We start from the raw sequence: 27,185 nt of genomic DNA on the forward strand, positions 1-27,185 counted from the left end.
AGCAGTGCGTTGCAGGAACGCAAGTTATAGTTAGCTCAGCTAACTATAACTGCTGATTTCTCTGGTTAGGTAATAGTGCCATCCATAAAACGCAAAATATTATCCTGCTCCTCCATTCTTACAAAGGGGTTTATAGGCAAAGAATGGTGTCATCTGCAATGTATTGTGTGAACAATATTATTGCAATGTAGCTGCTGCTCAATGGCTTTATCTTGAATGTAAAACAAAAAAGACCAGGCACAGAAAACAAGGGTTCACAGGTTTTATTAGGTCAGGTACACATTGTAATATGAATTACACATTACTTCCCAAGTCTGTTTCAGAGTCACAATTAATGAGATAAAGAGTGTGCAGTAAAGAGTGAACAATAATGCTGACTCACAGTTAACCAGATAAAAGGTTCCCATGTCTTTAGGCCAAAAACAATATCTTGTCTTAGGGTTCTGATGTTTGAGAGTTTACAGAACAAAGCAAGCTCTGACCCAGCATGTGTATTCTTAGATTTGATGAGAGATGCTTTGAAGCCCCTCCAGAGGCTCTGGTCATTATATAAAATTGAGCACCAGGGGAAGGCAGTTTGTGTTTTTGATAGAGAAGGAAACAGGGCCACTCAGACCATAGCCTAGGTAGTGGGAAACCAAGAAGAAAAAGACAGAGGAGTATGGAAGCTTGCAGACTCCTTGAGGGGAGCATGGTCTACAAACACCAAGAAGAAGAAGAGGGAGGAGTAAGGAAACTGGCAGGCTCCCTGAGGGAAGCATTGTCCACAAGAACTAATAAGAAGAAGGGACAGGAGAAGGAGTCTGGCAGATTTCCTGAGGGAAGCATGGTCCATAAGAAGAAGAGAGAGGAGAAGGAAGCTGGAGAATTCATGAGGGAAGCATGGTCCACAAGAACCAATAAGAAGAAGGGACAGGAGATGGAAGCTGGCAAACTCCCTGAGGAATCAAAGTTTACAAGAACCAATATAAAGCGAGAGGAGAAGGAAGCTGGCACACTCCCTCGGGAACAATGGACCACAAGAACCAAGAAGAAGAATGGAGGGGAGAAGGAAGGTGGCAGAGTTCCTGAGGGAAGCATGGTCCACAAGAACCAAAAGGAAGAAGATACAGGACAAGGACTGGCAGACTTCCAAGGGAAGCATGGGAGAGGGGAAGGACGTTGGAAAACTCCCTAAAGGAGCATGGTCTACAAGAACCAAGAAGATGAAGGAATAGGGGAAGGAAGCTGGAGACTTCCTGAGGGAAGCATGGTTCACAAGAACAAAGAAGGCTCAAGATGGAATGAAGAAGGAACACGGTTGTGAAGTAAAGTTATCTTACTGCTCACCAGTTTGATTTTAATCATCTCCCGTTTATTAGCATGCTTCAGCAAGGTTTCACCAGGCTTTAATCATGCTGCCCATATTTAGACCTGAATGCTTTTTAATTGTTTAATTTATATCATTAAACTGATTTATTATAGTTGCCTATATTGCATAATATTTTAAAGATAGCATTTAAAAATGATCATGATAAAGGTGTAATATGAAGGAATGTGATGCAGGTAAGAGCTGATCTCTCTTTCACTGTCAGTCACAGTGATTCTACATGTCTCTTTCTTTGTACGCTTTCAAAATGATAAAGCCTTGAAAATCGGATACATCGTATGAACCTTGTGTTTTCCGTTTCAAAATGTTTGATTCTAGAATGTTATAACCATTTTCAATGAGAACCTTTCTAAGAAATTCCTCTTTGAGGCAGAACAGAGGAAAGCTGATATCCCCAACCTTGTAAAATGTTGCTCCAAGGCAGGCATACATCATTAGATGTCCTCCCTTTTTCAACAGAGGGGAGACATTTCTCAAACAATCGATGTAGGACTTCTCATCTGCTGCAAAGTTCTCCAGTGAGTAGGACAAGACCAGACAGTCCACCGGGGCCAGGACGGTGGGCGCCACTGGATTGCTGCTCATGAAATTACATGGGAGAATATGCTTGATTTGCCTTCGGAACACACTTTGTATCTGATTCAAAACACCTCTGAAAATAAAGATATATGTCATTACTAACATGCAATGAATTATTCATCAACAACTTGTGTGTATCATAAGCTACCATCATTGTTACCAGATTTGATCAAATGAGGTAGAACGTCTCAAGATGGGCACTGCTGTATACTTTGTAACACACACTTATCTGTTTGATTTTAATACGTTTTTTCTTGGTGGAAAGTATTACATTCATCCGGGATATAAGAGCTAAGTTCCACAAATATTGGTGATGTACACAATTGGGGGATTACGATGCCGCAGGAAAGGGCTCCAACCCTCGGACTGAGCCATTCCTGCGGCATTGTAATCAACAGTTTAGAGTCATTTCCAACCAACCCATTTAGATGGAGTAGGTCAGAAATGAAACCTAACTGGATTTCTGAATGGCTTCCAACAGGGTTGGAGAGCCGGTCTGCCATTCGGAAAGCCCCATGTAATCCCATGGAGTTACAATGTCAGTTTCTGACAGCCTTTCTGTGCCAGCCTTTCCGACACAGAAAGGCTGTTGGTAGTTGACTTTGGGGTCTCCCAGCAGGGCCTCCATGGGTGCAACGCCTCCTGATGATGGCCGAGGGGGCAGCTGTGGTGCCCCCCTGTTAATCACTGCACCCCGTGGCAAGCATGAGCTGCCTGCCACGGGGTGCAGGGATGAACAGCACCTCTTCACTTTACACTGAGAGCATGCATTCTGGTCAGAATGCTTGCTCGCACTGTCAAGAATAGGAGTGGGACCGAACAGTATCCAGTCCCATCCTAATTGTTGGGTTGGGACTGCCGATAGAAGGTTGGTCAGTCCCAGTACCCAATCGATGTCAGACAGACACAGGTCCGTCCAACATCTTAATCGAGGCCTCTGTATCAGACTTCTCCAGATCAATTCACCTGTTTGAAGTAAGTTGACACCCACCTGCCAATGCACAAGAGATTATACACTTGCCACATACACTGCCTGGCACCATCACACTAAGGCCACATCTAGGGGCCGATTCCAATCCTGGAAAAAAGCTGTACGAATCGTTGTACGGAGCGTTTTCTCCGTACGACTCGTACCCGGTAAACTATCCTTACAACCTAGGAAGTACGAATCGTAGAGAAAGCCTCTTTCCGTACGCATCGTACAGAAGACCATAGGTAAAAAAAAACAACGATTCTGATCTGGAACAGCCTGTACGCGACGTCCGGACGTATGTAAGCAGCGGTTTCCGGACCAGCAAGTACGATTCGTCCCTACGGCACTTCGTAAGGCTCTTTTCTTACGGAGCCCCGGTACGCGATGATCTCCGCAGTATGAGTCATACTCCGACACGTTCCCAGGGGTGTGAGTCATACAGGGGTACGAGTAGTACAGGGGTACGAGTAGTATAGTACAGGGGTACGAGTAGTACAGGGGTACGAGTCATACAGGGGTACAAGTCATACAGGCATATACCCACATGTGTTGTGTATGTACAGTGCATACCCCAACATTGCGTATGTACGGTGCGTACATACGCAATGTTGTTGTAAGGTGCGTACATATGCATGGGGGGCCTGTACGACTCATACCCCTGTACGACTCGTACCCCTGTACTATACTACTCGTACCTCTGTACTACTCATACCCCTGTACGACTCGTACCCCTGTACTACTCGTACCCCTATCCTATACTACTCGTACCCCTGTATGTACTACTCGTACCCCTGTACTACTCGTACCCCTGTATGTACTACTCGTACCCCTGTACGACTCGTACCCCTGTACTACTAGTACCCCTGTATGTACTACTCGTACACCTGTACGACTCACACCCCGGGAACAACTTTTCCCGGGATACGAGTCGTACAAAGTAGGCCTGGGCTAAAATTTCGTTCCGTTCGCGGAAATTGCGATAATTTGACATTTTCGTGTTCCGCGGAAAGCGCGAAAATTTCAAACTTTCCGCATTCCGCAGCTTGGCGATAATTTGTTTCTTGCTCGCGCTGTAAAATAATACATTCTCGCGCGCGCGATCGCCTTACCTGAATCCCTGCGTTCGCCGACAAGTTTTCTTGATCCGGTTGCGTTCTCCATGAGATGTTGTATTGTTTTTAGCCATTTGCGCTGTCTTGACAACTGAAAACAAGATGGCCGCGCCCGCGAGCAACCACATGGGTAAGTTGGCGAGCCGCAACCATGCAGAAAGTCTCGCGAACATGCGGGAAAAAACTTCCGCATCTTCGCGATATTTCCGCGTGTTTGCGATAATTTTTAACATTTTCGCGATAATTTGCGAAAGTGGATTTCGCAAATTCCGCCCACCCCTAGTACAAAGTTCGCTTCATAGCGGGTAAAGTCATTCTCCGTGTACGGAACGTTTTCCGTACGAGTCGTAAATCGGAAAGCCGGTCCGGATCGTACTTGTATGGTCGGACTGTATTTTTAGGATTCATACGGAAAAGTGTCCGGGTCCGTCTCGTACAACTTTTCCTGATCCGATTCGTACGGATCGGGCCAATCCGTATGTATTTTTCCTGTACGAATCGTACTTTTTCCCGTACGAATCGTACTTCACGGGTCGGACGGGACTTGTATGATTCGTACGGAAATAATTACAGATGCGAGTCGTACGGAAAAAAAAAAGATACAGGATCGGAATAGACCCCTTAGTTGTTTAAAATATCTTTTTTTATTATTGTTATTTTTTTAGTATATATTTTAAAGGTATATGACAGAATTATTTTGTTTCATTATTGTTTATGTTTCTTACTATATTACATTTTTGTAGTTATGAAATATAATTTAGTTACATTTTGTGCTTTTTAGTTCTGTAGGTGGTTGTGGGTTGATAGGGGTATATGGTGGGAAGTGATTTAGTTATAATAAATTAATGATTTTTTAAAGATTAATATTATTTATTTGATATATTTAATTTTGTTATTATTTTTTTAATGGAATGTTTTTTGCTGGTTGTGGGATTTATAGGGGTAAGTGGTGGAAAGCAATTTTTTTGATTAATTGATAATTAGAAGCAAATTAATATAATTATCGATAATTAATTATGCTAATTGTTTATATTTTTTATATTCATATAGCGTCGTGTGCACCCTCACTGAATGGTACCTTATGTGATTATTCACACTGCATAGAGGACCCTGGATAGAGCCAAACTCGGCCCTTTCTTCTTTTAAGAGCCATGTTATACTATCACATCGCTTAAAGGTAATTTTATGCTCTGTGTTTCATCATGCCCTGCTGCCTAGACTTAAGATTATTTGGAGGTAGATTTTACACTAATGTTTCGCCGCGCCCTGCGGCATGTGTTACAGATATTAATAATGATGACTCTACTAGACTTAAATTTACATACTGTGCCAATAGGGTAAGCCCACGCAATGCTGTTCTGTCTTTTCGATGCAGCAATAGTAGGCACATCATTTGAGATACCTTACAGACCCGTTACTCCCCATGACAGTGTCCTTGTAGTTAAGGCTGGTGAAGGGCATGTAAATTGGGGCTGCCTCACCCCCAGAGCTTGGTTTAACTGTTACAGGTCATTCAGGGTCCCTGCCACTGTATGGCCATTATAATAATAACATTTTTTGGCCATTTGTTTTAATTGCGACCTTGCACTGAGGGGTCTGATGCATACACCACATTGCATTTCCTAGTATTAGACAACTATTTTCCTTTTGTCCACAGTGAGTGGTTCGTTCGATTTGATAGTTTCATTTTTGATTGTCTTTGGGAATTTATTTCCTTCCTATGCCAGCCGGGACAGAAGCACAACCAGCGGTGTGGTAAGTCTCCCTCATATTGTCTATTGGACTTTGCGCAGACGTCAGCGTTGCTTAAACCACAGCCCTGTGGTATGGACATATCTTTGATCCACACCTTCTTACTCCTTGTTTTGCAGATCGACTATGTCATTGCATTTGCCATAGAGGAACGATTTTGATATCTCACTGGTAGCCCTAATCTTCTATTAAGTGATCCTTGCTCTGGACTCACTCTGGGTCTTTTCTCTTTCATTCCCCTCCTCCCCTCCAATTTTTCATTTTTTGTTTTGTTCACTCTCTCAATCCTTTAACACACCTATTCCTTAAGTCGCAGAACCTGTCATGAATTGTGTTGATCAGCACACCGTACATGTATTTTATTAAACAATACAACTGTAAGAGATTAGTTTTTGCAAGATTAGACCTATTGATATTTGAAAATCCATTGTTCACACACAAACTGGACAGCAGACCAACTTAGCAAAAGGCACCAAATTCATAAAGTAAACCAAAAATTATTACCACCAGAACCATAAAATCCTTCTGTGTGCAGAATCACAAAGGCACCCTCTGTCCAAAGGAACCACCCCGATACACAGGGTCAATAGAACAAATGAATTTGTATCATGATTGCACCACTGTCATTCAAAATATGATCAAATAGTCCGCATTGAATCCATCAAATAATTAAATGTCCTTCTTTATTATTGATTCGTGATCTTCTTTTCTTTCAAAAAACACACAGCCAACGCGTTTCGTTCTCCACAGAGAACTTCTTCAGGGCATTTAGAATTTCCACGAAGGAAAACCGGTATGATATTTATGACTGTGTCGTCCTAATCCAAAGTGACCTATACGCCCGATGGTTGTAGATCAACTTGTAGGTTGAAAAAAGTGCTGTTGTCATATTCCATTAGTATCTTCAAATATGGTTGTGATATGATAGTCACCAAACATTCCTTAGTCCATGATTACAGCAGGGTCATCACGGCACTACCTGTCGTGTAAGCAACATAGTGGTTGTCGATCTCCCGCCACGCGAAGTCCCGTTAAAGTTTCAAAAAATATTTAATTATTTGATGGATTCAATGCGGACTATTTGATCATATTTTGAATGACAGTGGTGCAATCATGAAACAAATTAATTTGTTATATTTGAAAATCCACTTTACCATGGGCATTTTGATTCTAGATCAGTCACCAAAAGGTATCACTAGAAACAGCTAAAGCGATATCTTTGCACTAGGAACTATGTGAACCAAATTAGGATGTCACTTGACACCCCTTCATCACACTGGTCCACTCACTCATCACTTATAGGACCGATACATCAGAATTGGTGGTACACAAGATTTTGGGTTGTCACCGAGGGTGTAAAACACTAAAGTCACTTGTTGCCTGAACTTCAATACATGTTGTTATAGTTTTTGAGACCTTGTTATTGTACATCTGCTAGCCCTGAAGAAGTTGTGGGTTTATAACCTGACGAAACACGTGTTGGCTAGGCAATCGATCCTCATTGAACCATAAGAACACGATACACCTGGAGTGTTCTGCTGTTATTTCACTTTTTGACGTGTGAATAGTAAAATGTACCCTGAATTTGCATGAATTGAGATTATGCAGTATTGCTTCTGCAATTGATAAAAAACGTGTGCATAGGCATTTGTAACATATATTTTAAGTTATTTACGTTTTTAAATTATTTTAATTTTGTTTAAGATATTTGACTTGTTTTTAATGTTGTGCTGACAGGAGTGGAAATAGTAAATTTTACCCCTCCGCAATTCAACACTTTCTTTACTGTTGCACTGATGGGAGTGAGAATATTTTTGTTTTGATTTTTTTGTTGTGTTAATTGTACTAGGAATAGTAATGGGAATAGTAAATGTTATATTTTAATTAATTTTATATTTATTGCAGTTAGAGTAGTAAATCTTATTTTTGTGTGATGTAAAGAATTGTTTTATTGTTTTGTTGTGTTGTGTTCAATGGGACTACTTATTCTTATATATTTTTTTTTTTGTTTTATTTTAATGTGGTGTGAATTTATATGTATTTATTTTAATTTTTAATAATTTAATTTATGTTCTAATTGAAATAGTTATGTGTTTGATTTTTTATAATTGTAATATTTAAAACAGTCAATATTTTGTGTGTGTAAGTTATTTATTATTCAATTACAAAAAATATGTGTAGTTTACTTTGTATTTTAAATTTAAAAAAGTTTTTATCTTCTATGCTTAGGTATATTTAAATATGTATACATATATTTTTGATTATGCTACATCATTTACGATTTTGTAAATTATATTATTATTTAAAATATCAGTTTATTTATATTTTTATATATACATATGTTCACATATATATTTGTATGTTACATTTTTAAAAGTAAGTTTATTTGTTATATTTGCTAAAATATACATTTAAATATATATTTTTTAAATAAATTAATGTTAGTTTTTATTATATGTTTATTTCAATATTTTAAATTATGTATATTTAAAAATCGATATTTTATACAACTATTTTTGGTAAACAATATTTTTTTTCAGATATTTTTGTACTTACCTTTTTAAGTATAAGCAGTTGATATTTTTGCATTCTATACTCTTTCTTCGATATTTTTCCTCGATATTCTGTCAGTGAACCGGAAGGCGCAGGGGTGTGCGGTATCTTTGTAAATATGGGCTCATCCCTGCATTTTTGGAATGCGTAGAGTTAGCATTTTGTGCTTAAGGCAATACTCCGCCATCTTCTTGTATATATGCCCCAGTGTGCCCTAAATATCAAATATAACAATGCCACCCCATAAGAAAACCTACACCCAATGGAGCCATACGTTTATAAACAATATTTGTGCCACCATATTTATATGGAAGAGTATTTCTGTTATCGTTGTTGTGACTCAGATCCCACTTACCATCTGCACTTCATTCCATCTACCGAGAAAATACAATTGAAATGCCTTGTGTTTTATAAACCTTACCAATGGACTCCTCAGTTGCAGCCTTTGGGACAGCGGCAGCAGGTTATTGGGGGTACAGTTGCCTGCTCCCTGACTCTTTTTGTATGAAGTCTAAGTTATTGCCTCAATCTCGCTTTTGTGTTTTAATTTCCATAGCAAAAGTAATCAATTCTAAATTCTGTCAGATAGCCTAGAGAGTCAAGGGGTTACTTTATGAGGTAGGATTAAATACAAAAGATAATCATAGCTGAACCACAGGTGAAGATAACACAGATCGCTGCTGATGCAGCTGCTGAGATAGCTGAGGTGACACGCCTCGTGCACGGCACTGTCCATTCTCATCCTCAGCTCACATGGGATCACAGGAAGCTCCTGGCTCCCCCTCTGCACAGATGCAACAACACTGGGAGGGCACATCTGCTGCTGTTTTCCTGTTTCTGCTCCTGTGCATGTCTGGTTGGCCCACAGGTTTTTAGGTTTCGCCTGCACAGTGCTTGCGCTGTGCTTGAGAAAGCTATTGTTTTATTAGAAACTTTAAAAGGGACTTACATCCCTCCTCCTCTTTTTCCTGGCTTCTCATTGGTTCCTGTGCGTGGCACTTACCTTTCCTCCATTTCTTTTGGCTGTAGCATATTTTCCAGCATTTACAAATGGTTATTCCTCGTCTGCTTTTCTTTTCCCGCTGACTTAACACTGTTAACATCCACTTTGGTGGAACTCTATTTTCATAAAGTTTTGCCTTTTACTATATTGCATGTTTATATAACAATTTATCACCTGGGGCTTATCTGATGTCGGGCGGACCTTTGCGAAAACGGGACCGACCGACCTCGGGTCGGCGGTCCCGACCGCCTAATCACAATGCGACCGAACATGGTGCGGCCACTTGCTCCCATTCCTCTGTGTGAGCTTGTGTCACGGCCATAAACTGGCTGCAACACAAGCTCCCTTAGAGGAATGGGAGTCTGCGTTCATCCCTGCCACCGTGGCAGGCACCTCAAGGTGTCTTCCACAAGGTACAAGGATCAACAAGCCGGCACCTATGGCGCTTCCTTGGCCCCAACCGGAGGCAAAAACTGAAGGGGGCCCTGCTAGTTGCCCCCAAACACGGTTTCCGACAGGGTTTACATTTAGGAAAGGCCGGCATGGAAAACCCTGCCTGAAATCGTGCTTCATAATCCAGAAGGCAGATATAACTTCCATTTTGATTACGGGCTGGTTTCTGACTGGAGCCTGTCGGAAGCCAGCCGGAATGACCAGCCGCATTCAATTCTGACGGCTGTAACACAATCAGCCGGGCGGAATTGAAACTGACGATGAGTGTTGGAAAGCCACCGACCTGAGGTCGGAGGCTTTCCAACTCTCATCGTAATGGTTCCCTAAGTGATTTGCATAGAATCACAGAATGTTGTGCGGCTCCGCTGAGACTTGTGCCAGGATTCCCAGCTCTGGAGTCAGCAGCTCTGGCTGCTGCACTACATTCTCTCCACTCCCATGTTATCTGTCAGGGAGCTCTTTCGTTATCCCGGACGATGATTGATGAAAACAGCTCTTTATTCATTACATAGGCAAAACAGATGAATTACCAATGCTTTTGTCGCGTGCTGCCCTGTTGTGTGAGCATGGCCTTATTGCATTTTCTTGCTTGCAGCAGGTTTAGTTAAAGGTGAGAGCAATAGATAGAAGGGATTCCTTAGTGTTGGAGTGCTTTGTGACTTTGATAAAGAGAAATACGGTTTAATATAAGACTCCAATGCTAATTCCGATTTCTTTAATTGAATTTGACTGTTTGAACATTAAGGTGCAAAAGCAGCGGGTTCTAAGTCACATACATACATGCAGGGGGTTCTGAGTCACATACATACATGCAGGGGGTTCTGAGTCACACACATACATGCAGGGGGCTCCGAGTCACATACATACATGCAGGGGGTTCTGAGTCACATACATACATGCAGCATGATCTGATTCACATACATACATGCAGGGGGTTCTGAGTCACATACATACATGCAGGGGGTTCTGAGTCACATACATACATGCAGGGGGTTCTGAGTCACACACATACATGCAGGGGGCTCTGAGTCACATACATACATGCAGGGGGTTCTGAGTCACATACATACATTCAGCATGTTCTGAGTCACATACATACATGCAGGGGGTTCTGAGTCACATACATACATGCAGGGGGTTCTGAGTCACATACATACATGCAGGGGGTTCTGAGTCACACACATACATGCAGGGGGCTCTGAGTCACATACATACATGCAGGGGGTTCTGAGTCACATACATACATGCAACATGTTCTGAGTCACATACATACATGCAGGGGGTTCTGAGTCACATACATACATGCAGGGGGCTCTGAGTCACACACATACATGCAGGGGGTTCTGAGTCACACACATACATGCAGGGGGTTCTGAGTCACACACATACATGCAGGGGGTTCTGAGTCACATACATACATGCAGGGGGTTCTGAGTCACATGCATACATGCAGGGGGTTCTGAGTCACACACATACATGCAGGGGGTTCTGAGTCACACACATACATGCAGGGGGCTCTGAGTCACACACATACATGCAGGGGGTTCTGAGTCACACACATATATGCAGGGGGTTCTGAGTCACACACATACATGCAGGGGGCTCTGAGTCACACACATACATGCAGTAACGTTGAATAAACAAGTTAGAAACAATCTGCATTGTGCACATGAAGTCGGGACCACAATTATTTCCATGGGGAATAGTAACAAAAGCATCTGAAAGGCCAACCCCAAATGAGAATCCAGGCGTTCTAAAGCCCGCATCTCTTTAGCGGCTAGGACACCTGCTAACGGTTTAACACACTAGAGTGAACTGAGGTGTCATCTACCAATCTGTCAGTTTTCTATACATTGTGTAACTAAGCATTGCTAAACCTAGTGCCCATTACTGTTCTTATTAGCCCTGGCACTTAGACTCTCCCTTCATATTCATGGCGTATCCCTGCGAATGACCACTGTTAAAGCACAACATTCTAATGACCATAAGTAAGCCTGAGGAGTCACATTCAGCTCCCAGGGATCTCTTGAGCACCTTTTTCTAGTTCTTCAAAACAGATGTGAGGTGATGCCCATGTCCCAGGCCACTGCAAGACCCGGTATGGAGAGATACCACTACAGAAGTGTGCCGAAGCAGATGAAGTCCCATGGGTTTCTCCTCAAAAATCAAACAGTACTTGTAAAGAACATCTTATCATCCCTGAGGGTATACAGGTGCTAGCTTGCTGGGTTTAGTTGAAGAACAAGGCCTTGAGTTTCTTCCTGAAGTCCATCAGCTAGGGAGATGTTCGGAGGTGGAGAGGGAGACCGTTCCAGGACTTGACGGGGAGTTGGGAGAAGTAGCATCCTCCACTGTGGTTATGACAGATGTGAGGTGAGACAGAGTGAAGGTTTCTGGATGGTTGGTGGACGTTCAAATGGTGGTTCATGTTTGTTGTTGGTTTGTGATCATGAAGGGCTTTGTGGGAGTGTGTCAGTAGTTTAGCCAACATAACTGGGTGATAATTTACTAACCCAGTTGACTAAAACAAAAACAACTTTTACAGACGGTTGGGTCTTTAAATAATCCTTTGGGGCCGGGTTCAAGCCGTGAAGATGCTCATTTTGCGTTAATATACCTAGGTCTATTCTAATCCCCAAAAGACTGATGGTGGAATTTGGCTCAACTATCAAATCATCATCAATACAGGGGATGAACCATTCTAGACTTAAAATTGAAAACTACATGCATGACCCGAATGAGGAGGGCTAAGGCTAACTCATGGACCATCAGACTATGGTGCCGATTCCGATCCGTTAAAAATATTCCCCGTACAAATCGTATCCGGATTTTTTTACGTACGAATCGTACAAGTCCCGTACAAACTGGCAAGTACGATTTGTATGTTAAAAAATCCATATGAATCGCATTGGGAAAATTCCCCGACACGTCCTCGGGTCAGAAAAAGTGTCCGACACGTCCCCGGACATTACGTACGAATCGGTAAACTGAAGTCCGAGCACGCAAGTACGATCCGTCCCGTCCGTCCGAATGCACAACCGTATGGAAAAAACACCGTACGGAGCGAACTCCCATAGCAACCATGGAGACGTCCAAACATGTGCCCGCATACGTGCCGAACACCCCTCCAGCCCACCCCCCCCAAGTACGCGCCGTACCCCCACCCCACCCCCGTAGGTACGGAGCGTACCCCCACCCCTGTATGTACGGTGCGTACCCCCACCCCACCCCCATATGTATGGAGCATACCCCCACCCCTGTATGTACGGTGCGTACCTCCACCCCCGTATGTACAGTGCATACCCCCAGCGTACATACAGGGGTGGGGGTACGCACTGTACGTACGCGGTGTCCCAGATCCGAATTGTGGGTATATTTTAGCCGGTCGGTGTTTTTTACGTTTTGTACGGATATGGTGTTTCTGTACGAATCGTACTTGGGGGTTTGTAAGGTGTTTTTCCCGAGTCGGACGGAGAAAACGCTCCGTCCGACGGTTCATACCCGGTTTTTCCAGGATCGGAATCGGCCCCTATATGTCCCATCACCACTCACACTTGAGACATTGGATCCTAGGACCCCCCCTGCGTTACCATGGAGATCTACTTACTATGAGGTGTAAGAAACATAGGAGCTTGTTCAACCTGGTCATTGAAGCCATGCAAATGAAATGGAAGCACAGTCACAGACTTCTAGGAGCTGACCCATGGTTCAATGACACTACCCCGATCTTGCATAACTGAGGAATACAGCTAGGAGGGTTACAAGTGTCCTGGGTCGTGTGGAGGTCATGGGCGTAGCCAAACTGTTCATATGGGATACTCTTGCATCTTTTCAGGACCTCCAATGTGGATTTAACCTAGACCAGCCCCAAGAATGCCCAAACATCCAAATGAGACTTTGCTGTGTGGTAGATGAACCTCGACTCTCTTCCATACTCCACACATGAGAGATGTGGGGCAGATGTGAGTGTGATTTCTGATTCTATGCTGTCCTCATAGGGGAACTCTTTTCCATCTCTATTACTGAGTATATGAGAAACATAGCTAGCCTAAACTGAATATTGAGTAGACCTTCACATCCTCCCGTCCTCTGTAAGAACAAATTGACAGCTACTGGACCCCCAAGAGGTTACACGGAGACAAATGATTACTGCTTGGAATGCAGCCATTTTCAAATCACACACAACTAGTGCTGAACACCCAAGAGATGACTCAGAACCAGACTATTGCTGCATGAAAGTCAGCCATTTTCAAATGATTACTGCTTGGAATGCAGCCATTTTCAAATCACAAACAACTGGTCATGGGCACCCAAGAGACTACACAGACCCAGATTATTGCTATGTGAAATACAATTGTTTTCAAACCACACACAATTTGTACTGGAACAATATATGGCGTTACAATGTAACAAATACAAGGCAACTTTTACAACACAACTACCAATACATCACAAGTTTTTGCAACGCAAACCTTTACAATGCAAATGTAGTATAATAAATTGAATGATCCATTACAACGCATATTACACCAACGCGCACATTTACCACGCAATATATATTTATATATTTTTGTATAATAAACCTCTGGAGCTGGATGCAGGGAAAATAGGGATTTTGGATGGGGAATTGTATTAAAACGTAATTATTGAAAAGTAATACACAAGCATTACAATTAATACTCAAGCACTAAAATTAATACTCACTGTTAATATCAATAATTACAAATATAAAGAGTATGTACATTTATTAAAATAATTGCTACAACACATACTATTCGATCACACGATATTCGATTAAATTACCCAATAGTAAGAAGAATACTCATGTAACAAAATTAATGCTCGAGTACTTTTGGGGATTTTTTTTACTTTATAATTTTAGTAAACATTACCAACATGCATAATACACATATAAATTAACCCCTTCGATGCTCATGACGGAGTGGTTCCGTCATGAGCATCGGTTGGGCTGTGCTTATGACGGAACCGCTCTGTCATGAGCACAGCCCCTGGGGGAAGCGCTGGCGCTCCCCCCCTGGGGGTTCGATTTTGTAACCAATTGGGGGGTTGGCAGCGGAAGAGTTTCCGCTGCCATCCCCGAGCCCCCCCACGCTTCCCCATGAAGTCAGCACGCACGCGCGCGCTGACGTCATCAGGAAGCGTTGGACGCGCTGGAATTCATTTCTTCCAGCGCGTCCAACAAACAAGGTAGGTGTTTGCCTCCGGTGTGGCGGGGGGGGGGGAAATTGGGATGCCTTGAGGCATCAGGGGAGAGGAAAGAGTATTTCCTCTCCCTGAATGTCTCAATGCTGGGCATTCCTGCTTCACGATCGCGCACAGTGTCGCGATCGTGGAGCAGGGATGCCCCACTAGACACCAGGGATGTGTTGTGCAGTGTTAGGAAGCGACCCCTTGGGCAAGGGTCGCTTCCTGGGGGCAAATATTTTGTTAAGATTTTTCTGCCCCCCCTGGGGCAGATCGGTCGCATAAGTAGCCGTTTCTGCTCCCAGGGGGGCAGAAAAGCCCACTAGACACCAGGGATGTCTTGTAGTGAGTTCTCCCTGAATGCGTACATACATTGTTAAGTTAGCATAACCACGTTAGAGGTTAGAAAGCCATCTTTTTGCTTTTGCACACGACACTGCGTTTACATGTTATTTCTTAAACAAACTGCTGACTCGAGACTTGCTTCACACGAGAGCAATCTGTTGTTACCATCCCAAGCTCTGCGCAGCGACCTTGGTCTGTACATGGTGTGACAAACAGTCTGGATTATTACACAATGCATGTTTTCCACTCTAGGTTGATCGACCCACTATTTAGCCATAACACACGCGCAGCTGCAAATGCCTGAAAGTTGGTGCTTTTAATATCACAGACATCATGTTTATTATTCAGACCGAAGACGAGCCTTCCTGCGAGAAGACTCCTGATGCTCCTGTGATGTGATTTCACTAAGCTGATCTTTGAGGTATGGGGTCCCCTATTCAAGCCTAAGAGACCTTCTATTAGCATAATAATAATATTAGCTTCTTAGTAAAGGGAAGGTGGTAGTATCCACTGTCATTATAATATGATCACCCCTTTTATATTCTATGGTATTGTAACTATGTTGATGGTTTTGATTTTAATCATTTGTCTGCTTGTATTAGCCAAAGTACTGCATCTTAGGACACGTGGTCTATAGAAATAAACTCTTTTTATTTACACCATGTCTCTGTTGATTATTGTTTTGGACTGATGTGAGAATAATATACAAACAGGTATATCCGATTCCCACCATTCCTGAGAGTATACTGAGTCGCTTGTTCTGGGTTGTCTTTTCATTGGGACCGCCGAGCTAAATCTCGGATAACGAATGGGACACTTATGCTAGCCGGATACTGGGTTCTGGGTTCTGAGGTGAGTTTCTGGTACACCACAATTCACTGAGGTCCCGGGGTTCTACGCATAGTTCTGTGTATAAGCAGAATCCCTGCAACAGTCTTTTCTAGTTTTAGGAAGCGACCCCTTGGGCAAGGGTCGCTTCCTGGGGGCCAAAAATTGAATGAAGACTTTTATGCCCCCCCTGGGGGCAGATCGGTCGCATAAGTAGCCGTTTCTGCTCCCAGGGGGGTGGGGGGGGGCAGAAAAGCCCACTAGACACCAGGGATGTCTTTTCTAGTTTTAGGAAGCAACCCCTTGGGCAAGGGTCGCTTCCTGGGGGCCAAAAATGTAATTAAGACTTTTCTGCCCCCCCCCTGGGGGCAGATCGGTCGATTATGTAGCCGTTTCTGCTCCCAGGGGGGGCAGAAAAGCCCACTAGACACCAGGGATGTCTTTTGTAGTGTTAGGAAGCTAACCCTTGGGCAAGGGTCGCTTCCTGGGGACTAAAAATATAATTAAGACTTTTCTGCCCCCCCCTGGGGGCAGATCGGTTGATTATGTAGCCGTTTCCGCTCCCAGGAGGGGGCAGAAAAGCCCACTAGACACCAGGGATGTTATTTTTTGAGTAAAGGAAGCGACCCCTTGGGCAAGGGTCGCTTCCTGGGGGCCCAATTATTTATCAAGACTTTTCTGCCCCCACTGGGGGCAGATCGGTCTTGTGTGTAGCCGTTTCTGGTCCAAGGGCGGGCAGAAAAGCCCACTAGACACCAGGGAATTAGTTTAAATAAAAATGGAAGCGGCAAGGGTCGCTTCCAGCGGGCAATTTTTATAATATGTATTTGGACCCCCCGCCCCTGGACAGATTAGCCTGTTTTTTTTCCTGCTGTTTTCTGCCCCACCTGGCACACAACCCGATTGACCATTTGGGTAGTAACAAAGCCTATTATAATGTTTATTGTTATATTTTTTGTGAATTGCAATTGTAATGTTTTTTTTTTTTACTTTTTTGTTCTAGGTGAAGGCTTTTGCTCTTTCCAGTTTGCGGTTTTGTTACTGGTGGTTCTGCTGTTTGTGTAGTTTGATAAGAGACTTTTTTTTTTACAATGTAAATGTGTTTGATTTCTCTGCATAAATTTTTTTTTGCAAATGGTGTAATAATAGCAGTATGTTTTGTTTTTGAGTGTCAAAAACTGTTTGCATTGGTGCTCGATGTGTATTTTGTTGTCTTGTGAGTAATTTGTTTTTTTTTTCTTTCTAGTTGGATATCGTTGGTTTTTGCTGTGTCACTGCAGAGTAGGTTCTGGTGAGGGCAGCTGTCTCTTATAATTGAATTGTATAGTTTTTGAGTACATTGATCTTTGTGCTAAAGGTACACATTTCTTTACTTACTTGGTTTGCACATTGTTGGTTGTTGTTGACTTGTTTGTGGAGTCTTCTATCTTAGTAAGTATAATGGCTAGCCGCAGGATTAATGTTCAGCAGGTTGTTGGTTTGCTGTTTGAGTCTTCCTCTGACCATGGTTCAGAGACTGACTCTGCATCTGAGGGAGAGGAGGCAGGGGACGACTCTGGCAGTGAGTTTTCTCTCCATATGGAGTCATCGGATGATGAAGATACTCTTAGTGCGGATGAAGTGCCTGTGTTAGAGGAGGAGACTGATGTGCCGATAGTGCGGCAAGAGGCATCTGGGCTGCAGCCTGGGGCTGCAAGGCTTCTCGTTGGGGTAGTGCGGCAAGAGGCTTCTGGGCTGCAGCCTGCGGCTGCAAGGCTTCCCGTTGGTGTAGTGCGGCAAGAGGCATCTGGGCTGCAGGCTGGGGCTGCAAGGCTTCCCTTTGAAAGTGATGACCTCTGGGTTGCCCCTGGCATGGTGCAGCCGGCATTGCCAGACTATACTGGTGTTCCAGGGTGTAGAGTGAATACAGAAAACTTTTTGCCGATACATTTTTTTCAGTTGTTTATGGACGATGTGTTTTTGGCAGAGATTGTTGAGCAGACTAATTTGTATGCTGAACAGTTTTTGAGGGACTGCAGTGCCAGTCTAAAGCCACACTCTAGAGCTACCCGGTGGACTCCCACAAATCTTGAAGAGATGAAGAAGTTCTTGGGTTTAACTTTTTTGATGGGCTTGCTAAGGAAGCCATCACTGTCTTCATATTGGTCTACTAGTCCCTTGATGACAACGGCTATTTTTCCGGCAGTCATGAGTCGTGACAGGTATTTGCTTCTGCTTCGGATGATGCATTTTGTTGATAATGGTTTAGCGCTGCCACAAGATCACCCTGAGTGTGACCGTCTTTTTAAGATTAGGCCTGTCCTTGATCACTTTGTTGATCGATTTTCTGAGATCTATGCTCCTGGGAAAGAAATTGCAGTGGATGAGTCTTTGGTGTTGCTCAAGGGCCGCTTGGTTTTTAGGCAATACATTCCTAGTAAGAGGGCACGCTATGGAATAAAGCTGTATATGCTGTGTGACAGTAGGACTAGATATGTCTCTAATTTCAGGGTGTACACTGGTAAGGAATCCAGGATTAACCCCCCTGGTTGTCCGTCCACTTTTGGAGTGACTGAGAAAATTGTTTGGGAACTTGGTAGAGGATTTTTTAACAAAGGCCACCATTTATATGTAGATAACTTCTACACTGGTGTGCGGTTGTTCAGGGAATTGGCCAAAGTGGACACTGTTGCTTGTGGCACAATCCGCTCTAACCGTAAAGGTTTCCCAAAAGAACTTGTTTGTCAAAAGCTTGTGCGGGGACAGTGCAGTGCGTTGCGTTGCGAGGAGCTTCTTGCTGTGAAGTTTTCAGACAGGAGAGATGTCTACATGCTGACTACCATCCATGATGAAAGCACTGCACCTGTGACTGTTTGGGGTCAGGTCGCTGAAGCGCGCAAACCTGTGTGCATTTTAGACTATAATAGGCACATGGGTGGTGTTGACAGAGTAGATCAGAGGTAGGAAACTTACGCTGCTCTTCGTAAGGCTTACATTTGGTACAAGAAGTTGGCTATCCATCTATTCCACTTGGCAATCTTTAATGCTTTTGTTGTGTTCCAGGATTCTTGCCCTGAGTCAAAGATGACTTTTGCTAAGTTTCAGGAGTCTGTAATAGGCAGCCTTGTTGTAGTGGAACAGGCAAGTGCTCCTAGAGTAGGAGTGGTGGAGCATGTTGCTAGATTGAGAGATCGCCACTTTCCTGATCACATTCCTCCCACACCCTCAAAAGATTTTCCCAGTAGGAGATGTAGAGTCTGTTGGCGAAGAGGTACGCGGAAGGAGATTCGTATGTACTGCCCCGATTGTCCTTCTAAACCTGGGCTGTGTGTCCCTGCTTGTTTTAGAGCGTACCACACGCAAAAAACTTTTTGGGAGCATTCATGAGTGGTAAAGTGAACTGCCTGGTCTGTATTCTTTGGAAAATTTGATTCTGTTTCAAGGTTGGCGTTAGTGCAATGTATTTAGTTGCTGATTTTGTGTTTGTAGATTTGTATCTATTTGCGATTTGTTTGTGTTTTTATTTTTTTTCTAAAAAAATCCTAAATGTGATGGCAGTGTGTGTAGGCTGGCGCTTGGCTGTTGGTGTGTGTGGACTGGCACTTGGTTGGTGGTGTGCATGGAGTGGTGCTTGGCTGGCGGTGTGCGTGGACTGGTACTTGGCTGGTGGTGTGCGTGGACTGGTGGTGTGCGTGGACTGGTGCTTGGCTGGTGGTGTGCGTGGACTGGAGCTTGGCTGACGGTGTGTGTGGAATGGTGCTTGGCTGGCGGTGTGCGTGGACTGGTACTTGGCTGGCGGTGTGCGTGGACTGGTGGTGTGTGCGGACTGGTGCTTGGCTGGTGGTGTCCGTGGACTGGAGCTTGGCTGGCGGTGTGCGTGGATTGGCGATTGGATGCCGGTGTGCCTGGACTGGCGATTGGCTGGCGGTGTGTCTGGACTGGCGCTTGGCTAGCGGTGTGCGTGGACTGGTGTTTGGCTAGCGGTGTGCGTGGGTTGGCACTCTGCTAGCGGTGTGTGTGGACTGGTGCTCGGCTGGCTGTGTGTGAGTAGTGACTTTTTGCTGGTCACTACACACACTGCTAGCTGAGTGCCTCTCCACGCAATCCATCAGCCTGTGTAGTTGCTGTGTCAGGATTGTGGGCGTGTGAAAGTGATGGGCCCTTGAATGGCGCTGTGTGCTGGTGTGAGTTTTGTTATGTGATGGGCCCACGGCTGGCGGTGTGAAGGGTTTTGTATGTCTCACACGTATGAAAGGTATATGAATGGCCTGTAAAGAGGTTGGTGCCTTATCGTGGCTTTACAGCTCACGAGCTGTGAGTCAATGGTTCAGTTTCTCGCCCTTTCAATTATTAACAGTGCATTTCATTTTTGTGAAATCACTTGCTAATACAATTGTATATACTGAACCATCACTCACCCTCGTGCCAAATCCAACCAGTATGTGTGTGTGCTTGAGGATTAGATGGCTGTGCAGTAATATTTGTCTTTCTGAAGAAGGGTGTACCTAGTCCCTTTTTGTGAATTTTGTAATGTGTTGCTTTTGTGCCTGATGGTGTGAATGGTCTTGTTTGTATCACGTATGAAAGGTGTGTGAATGGCCTGTAAAGTGGTTGGTGCCTTGACGTGGCTTTACAGCTCACGAGCTGCGAGTCATTGGTTTGGTTTTATGTGCATTTAATTATTGACAGTACATTTCATTTTTGTGAAATCTCTTGTTAATAAAATTTAATACACTGAACCATGACTTGCCCTCGTGCCAAATCCAACCAGTATGTGTGTGTGTTTGAGGAATAGATGGTTGTGCAGGAATCTTTGTCTTTAGTTTCTCTGCCAAGGTGTACTTTCCATGTAAGAATAACCCACCAACTGTAGATATTATCGAAAACCCATGGGAGTTCATGGTGATGTCTCTTGTGAATTCAAAAAGTTTTTTTATCCCCAATGTCCTGCAAACCTCAAAATGTCTGCCACATTTTCATTGCATTATTGTTCCAAAATTCTCACGCTGTGGAAACAAACCAATAATTATGTCTAAACAATCTGGTTTTGCAAGGGGGGTCACTTGGGTTTTTGGCCCGGTGCTAGGCGGCCATCTAGGGAAACCTACCAAACCCATACATTTCTGAAAACTAGACACCCAACGGATTCCAGGGAGGTATGGCTTGCGTGGATCCCCCAACGTTTCCTTACCCAGAATCTCCTGCAAACCTCAATTTTAGCTGAAAAAATCACTTTTTTCACATTTTTTGGTGTGGGAAAGTTGTGGCATAACCGTGCTCACACCAATTTTCCACCACCCAGCGTTCCCCCAAGTCTCCCGGTAAAAATGGTGCCTCACGTGTGTGGGAGGCCCAAGTACCCGCGGCAGGCAAGGGCCCAAAACGTAGTGAGGTGACATCAAAATGACCTATCGCAAAACCACCTGGTTTTGCAAGGGGGGTCACTTGGGTTTTTGGCCCAGTGCTTGGCGGCCATCTAGGGAAACCTACCAAACCCATACATTTCTGAAAACTAGACACCCGACGGCTTCCAGGGAGGTATGGCTTGCGTGGATCCCCCAACGTTTACTTACCCAGAATCCCCTGCAAACCTCAATTTAAGCTGAAAAAATAACTTTTTTCACCCATTTTGGTGTAGGAAAGTTGTGGCATCACCGGGCTCACACAAAGTTTCCACCACCCAACATTCCCCCAGGTCTCCCGGTAAAAATGGTGCCACACTTGTGTGGGAGGCCCAAGTACCCGCGGCAGGCAAGGGCCCAAAACGTAGTGAGGCGACATCAAAATGGCCTATCGCAAAACCACCTAGTTTTGCAAGGGGGGTCACTTGGGTTTTTGGCCCGGTGCTCGGCGGCCATCGAGGGAAACTTACCAAACCCATACATTTCTGAAAACTAGACACCCGGCGGCTTCCAGGGAGGTATGGCTTGCGTGGATCCCCCAAAGTTTCCATACCCAGAATCGCCTGCAAACCTCAATTTTAGTTGAAAAAATCACTTTTTTTCACACATTTTGGTGTGGGAAAGTTGTGGCATCACCAGGCTCACACAAATTTTCCACCACCCAACATTCCCCCAGGTCTCCTGGTAAAAATGGTGACACACTTGTGTGGGAGGCCCAAGTACCCGCGGCAGGCAAGGGCCCAAAACGTAGTGAGGCGACATCAAAATGGCCTATCGCAAAACCACCTAGTTTTGCAAGGGGGGTCACTTGGATTTTTGGCCCGGTGCTCGGCGGCCATCTAGGGAAACCTACCAAACCCATACATTTCTGAAAACTAGACATCCGGCGGCTTCCAGGGAGGTATGGCTTGCATGGATCCCCCAACATTTCCTTACCAAGAATCGCCTGCAAACCTCAATTTTAGCTGAAAAAATTACTTTTTTCACACATTTTGGTGTGGGAAAGTTGTGGCATCACCGGGCTCACACAAATTTACCACCACCCAGCGTTTCCCCAGGTCTCCCGGTAAAAATGGTGCCTCACTTGTGTGGGAGGCCCAAGTACCCGCGGCAGGCAAGGGCCCAAAACGTAGTGAGGCGACATCAAAATGGCCTATCGCAAAACCACCTGGTTTTGCAAGGGGGGGTCACTTGGGTTATTGGCCCGGTGCTCGGCGGCCATCTAGGGAAACCTACCAAACCCATACATTTCTGAAAACTAGACACCCGGCGGCTTCCAGGGAGGTATGGCTTGCGTGGATCCCCCAACGTTTCCCTACCCAGAATCCCCTGCAAACCTCAATTTAAGCTGAAAAAATCACATTTTTCACACATTTTGGTGTGGGAAAGTTGTGACATCACCAGGCTCACACAAATATACCACCACGCAGCGTTCCCCCAGGTCTCCCAGTAAAAATGGTGCCTCACTTGTGTGGGAGGCCCAAGTACCCGTGGTAGGCAAGGGCTCAAAACTTTGTGAGGCGAAATCAACATTGCCTATCCAAAAAATGTTTGGGCCCTTGCCTGTCGCGGGTACTTGGGCCTTCCACACAAGTAAGGCACCATTTTTACCAGGAGACTTGGGGGAACGCTGGGTGGTGGAAAATTTGTGTGAGCCCGGTGATGCCACAACTTTCCCACACCAAAATGTGTGAAAAAAGTGATTTTTTCAGCTAAAATTGAGGTTTGCAGAGGATTCTGGGTAAGGAAACGTTGGGGGATCCACGCAAGCCATACCTCCCTGGAAGCCGCCGGGTGTCTAGTTTTCAGAAATGTATGGGTTTGGTAGGTTTCCCTAGATGGCCGCCGAGCACCGGGCCACAAACCCAAGTGATCCCCTGTGCAAATCCACGTGGTTTTGCGATAGGCCATTTTGATGTCGCCTCACTACGTTTTGGGCCCTTGCCTGCCGCGGGTACTTGGGCCTCTCACAGAAGTGAGGCACCATTTTTACCGGGAGACCTGGGGGAATGCTGGGTGGTGGTAAATTTGTGTGAGCCCGGTGATGCCACAACTTTCCCACACCAAAATGTGTGAAAAAAGTGATTTTTTCAGCTAAAATTGAGGTTTGCAGGGGATTCTGGGTAAGGAAACGTTGGGGGATCCACGCAAGCCATACCTCCCTGGAAGCCCCCGTGTGTCAGAAATGTATGGCTTTGGTAGGTTTCCCTATGTGCCGGCAGAGTTAGGGTTCAAAAACTACAGCTATGCACTTTGCCAAAAAAGGGTCATTTTTCACTGGAAAATTGAGGTGTGACCACGTTGCATTTTGCGCCGTTTTCTGTCGCGGGCACTAGGCCGACCCGCACAAGTGAGGTACCATTTTTCTCGTAGGACTTCGGGGAATACGGGGTGGGTGGAAATTTGTGGATCCACGCAGATTCCAGAACTTTCCATCACAGAAATGTGGGGAAAAAGTTTTTATTGTCAATTTTTTAGGTTTGCAAGAGATTCTGGGTAACAGACCCTGGTGGGAGGCACTCAAGTCACCCCATCCTGGATTCCCCTGGGTGTCTAGTTTTCAAAAATATATAGGTTTGCTAGGTTTCCATAAGTGCCGGCAGAGCTAGGGTTAAAAATCTACAGCTAGTCGCTTTGCCAAAAAAGGGTCATTTTGCACTGCAAAATTGAGGTGTGACCACGTTGCGTTTTGCGATGTTTCCTGTCGTGGGCACCAGGCCGACCCGCACAAGTGATGTACCATTTTTCTTGTAGGACTTTGGGGAACGCGGGGTGGGTGGAAATTTGTGGATCCACGCAGATTCCAGAACTTTCCATCACAGAAATCTGGGGAAAAAGTGTTTTTTTTGTCAATTTTTTAGGTTTGCAAGGGATTCTGGGTAACAGACCCTGGTGGGAGGCACTCAAGTCACCCCATCCTGGATTCCGCTGGGTGTCTAGTTTTCAAAAAAATATAGGTTTTCTAGGTTTCCCTAGGTGCCGGCAGAGCTAGGGTTAAAAAACTACAGCTAGTCACTTTGCCATAAAAGGGTCATTTTTCACTGCAAAATTGAGGTGTGACCACGTTGCGTTTTGTGCCGTTTCCTGTCGCGGGCACTAGGTCGACCCGCACAAGTGAGATACCATTTTTCTCGTAGGACTTTGGGGAACACGGGGTGGGTGGAAATTTGTGGATCCATGCAGATTCCAGAACTTTCCATCACAGAAATCTGGGGAAAAAGTGTTTTTTTTTGTCAATTTTTTAGGTTTGCAAGGGATTCTGGGTAACAGACCCTTGTGGGAGGCACTCAAGTCACCCCATCCTGGATTCCCCTGGGTGTCTAGGTTTCAAAAATATATAGGTTTGCTAGATTTCACTAGGTGCCGGCAGAGCTAGGGTTAAAATACTAAAGCTAGTCACTTTGCCAAAAAAGGGTCATTTTTCACTGCAAAATTGAGGTGTGACCACATTGCGTTTTGTGCCGTTTCCTGTCGCGGGCACTAGGCCGACCCGCACAAGTGAGGTACCATTGTTCTCGTAGGACTTTGGGGAACACGGGGTGGGTGGAAATTTGTGGATCCACGGAGATTCCAGAACTTTCCAACACAGAAATTTGGGGAAAAGGGTTTTTTTTTGTCAATATTTTAGGTTTGCAAGGGATTCTGGGTAACAGACCCTTGTGGGAGGCACTCAAGGCACCCCATCCTGGATTCCCCTGGGTGTCTAGGTTTTAAAAATATATAGGTTTGCTAGGTTTCACTAGGTGCCAGCAGAGCTAGGGTTCAAAAACCACAGCTAGTCACTTTGCCAAAAAAGGGTCATTTTTCACTGCAAAATTGAGGTGTGACCACGTTGCGTTTTGTGCCGTTTCCTGTCGCGGGAACTAGGCCTACCCGCACAAGTGAGGTACCATTTTTCTCGTAGGACTTTGGAGAACACGGGGTGGGTGGAAATTTGTGGATCCACAAAGATTCCAGAACTTTCCATCACAGAAATGTGGGGGAAAAGGGTTTTTTTCTGTCAATTTTTTAGGTTTGCAAGGGATTCTGGGTAACAGACCCTGGTGGGAGGCACACAAGTCACCCCATCCTGGCTTTCCCCTGGGTGTCTAGTTTTCAAACATATATAGGTTTGCTAGGTTTCCCTAGGTGCCGGCAGAGCTAGGGTTAAAAAACTACAGCTAGTCACTTTGCCAAAAAAGGGTCATTTTTCTCAGCAAAATTGAGGTGTGACCACGTTGCGTTTTGTGCCGTTTCCTGTCGCGGGCACTAGGCCGACCCGCACAAGTGAGGTACCATTTTTCTCGTAGGACATTTGGGAACACGGGGTGAGTGGAAATTTGTGGATCCACGCAGATTCCAGAACTGTCCACCACAGAAATGTGGGGAAAAAGTTTTTTTGTTGTCAATTTTTAGGTTTGCAAGGGATTCTGGGTAACGGATCATGGTGGCGGGCAGTCAAGTCACCCCATCCTGGATTCCCCTGGGTGTCTACTTTTCAAAAATGTATAGGTTTGCTAGGTTTCCCTAGGTGCCGGCACAGCTAGGGTTAAAAAACTACAGCTAGTCACTTTGCCAAAAAAGGGTCATTTTTCACTGCAAAATTGAGGTGTGACCATGTTGCGTTTTGTGCCGTTTCCTGTCGCGGGCACTAGGCCGACCCGCACATGTGAGGTACCATTTTTTTCGTAGGACTTTGGGGAACGCGGGGTGGGTGGAAATTTGTGGATTCACATAGATTCCAGAACTTTCCACCACAGAAATGTGGGGAAAAAGTGTTTTTTGTCAATTTTTTAGGTTTGCAAGGGATTCTGGGTAACAGATCATGGTGGGAGGCAGTCAAGTCACCCCATCCTGGATTCCCCTGGGTGTCTAGTTTTCAAAAATTTATAGGTTTGCTAGGTTTCACAAGGTGCCAGCAGAGCTAGGGTTCAAAAACTACAGCTAGGCACTTTGCCAAAAAAGGGTCAATTTTCACTACGAAATTGAGGTGTGACCACATTGCATTTTGTGCAATTTCCTGTCGCGGGCAGTTGGCCAACCTGCACAAGTGAGGTACCATTTTTCTCGTAAGACTTTGGGCAACACAGGGTGGGTGGAAATGTATGGATCCACGCAGATTCCAGATCTTTCCACCACAGAAATGTGGGGAAAAAGTGTTTTGTTGTCAATTTTTAGGTTTGCAAGGGATTCTGGGTAACAGATCATGGTGGGAGGCAGTCAAGTCACCCCATCCTGGATTCCCATGGGTGTCTACTTTTCACAAATGTATAGGTTTGCTAGGTTTCCCTAGGTGCCGGCAGAGCTAGGGTTCAAAAACTCCAGCTAGACGCTTTGCAAAAAATGTGGTGTGTTCACGTTAGGTTTTGAGCCACTTCCTGTCGTGGGCACTATGCCTACCCACACAAGTGAGGTACCATTTTTATCGGGAGACTAAGAGTAGTTCAGATTTGTAAAGAAACTGTTATTACCTATTGATTTTTGATCCATTTCTCCATTCCAAATGAAAGGCATTGTGTAAAAAAAAGTCATTTTGAAAAATGACCAATAATTCTCATGCTAGTATGAGTATTCCCAATTTCGAAAATGTGCAAATATGCACTGTTTCTAAACTCTGTAATTTGTTCCCATTTCAGAAATACATAGGTGTCTT

General features: G+C 44.6%; 1 protein-coding gene across 2 annotated transcripts in view; it reads right to left on the bottom strand.

The window, feature by feature from the left end:
• Nucleotides 1-248: 248 nt before the first annotated feature.
• LOC146829944 (nicotinamide N-methyltransferase-like) overlaps nucleotides 249-27,185 on the bottom strand; it is a 154,363-nt gene continuing 127,426 nt past the window's right edge. For both annotated transcript variants that reach the window (XM_085604208.1, XM_085604207.1), the window contains one exon: nucleotides 249-2,021. In XM_085604208.1, the coding sequence (XP_085460334.1) occupies nucleotides 1,586-2,021 (436 nt within the window). In that variant the 3' untranslated portion in view covers nucleotides 249-1,585. The remainder of the gene's footprint in view (nucleotides 2,022-27,185) is intronic.

This window comes from Triturus cristatus, chromosome 5_1, assembly GCF_964204655.1.
Source record: "Triturus cristatus chromosome 5_1, aTriCri1.1, whole genome shotgun sequence".
Taxonomy (NCBI): Eukaryota; Metazoa; Chordata; class Amphibia; order Caudata; family Salamandridae; genus Triturus; species Triturus cristatus.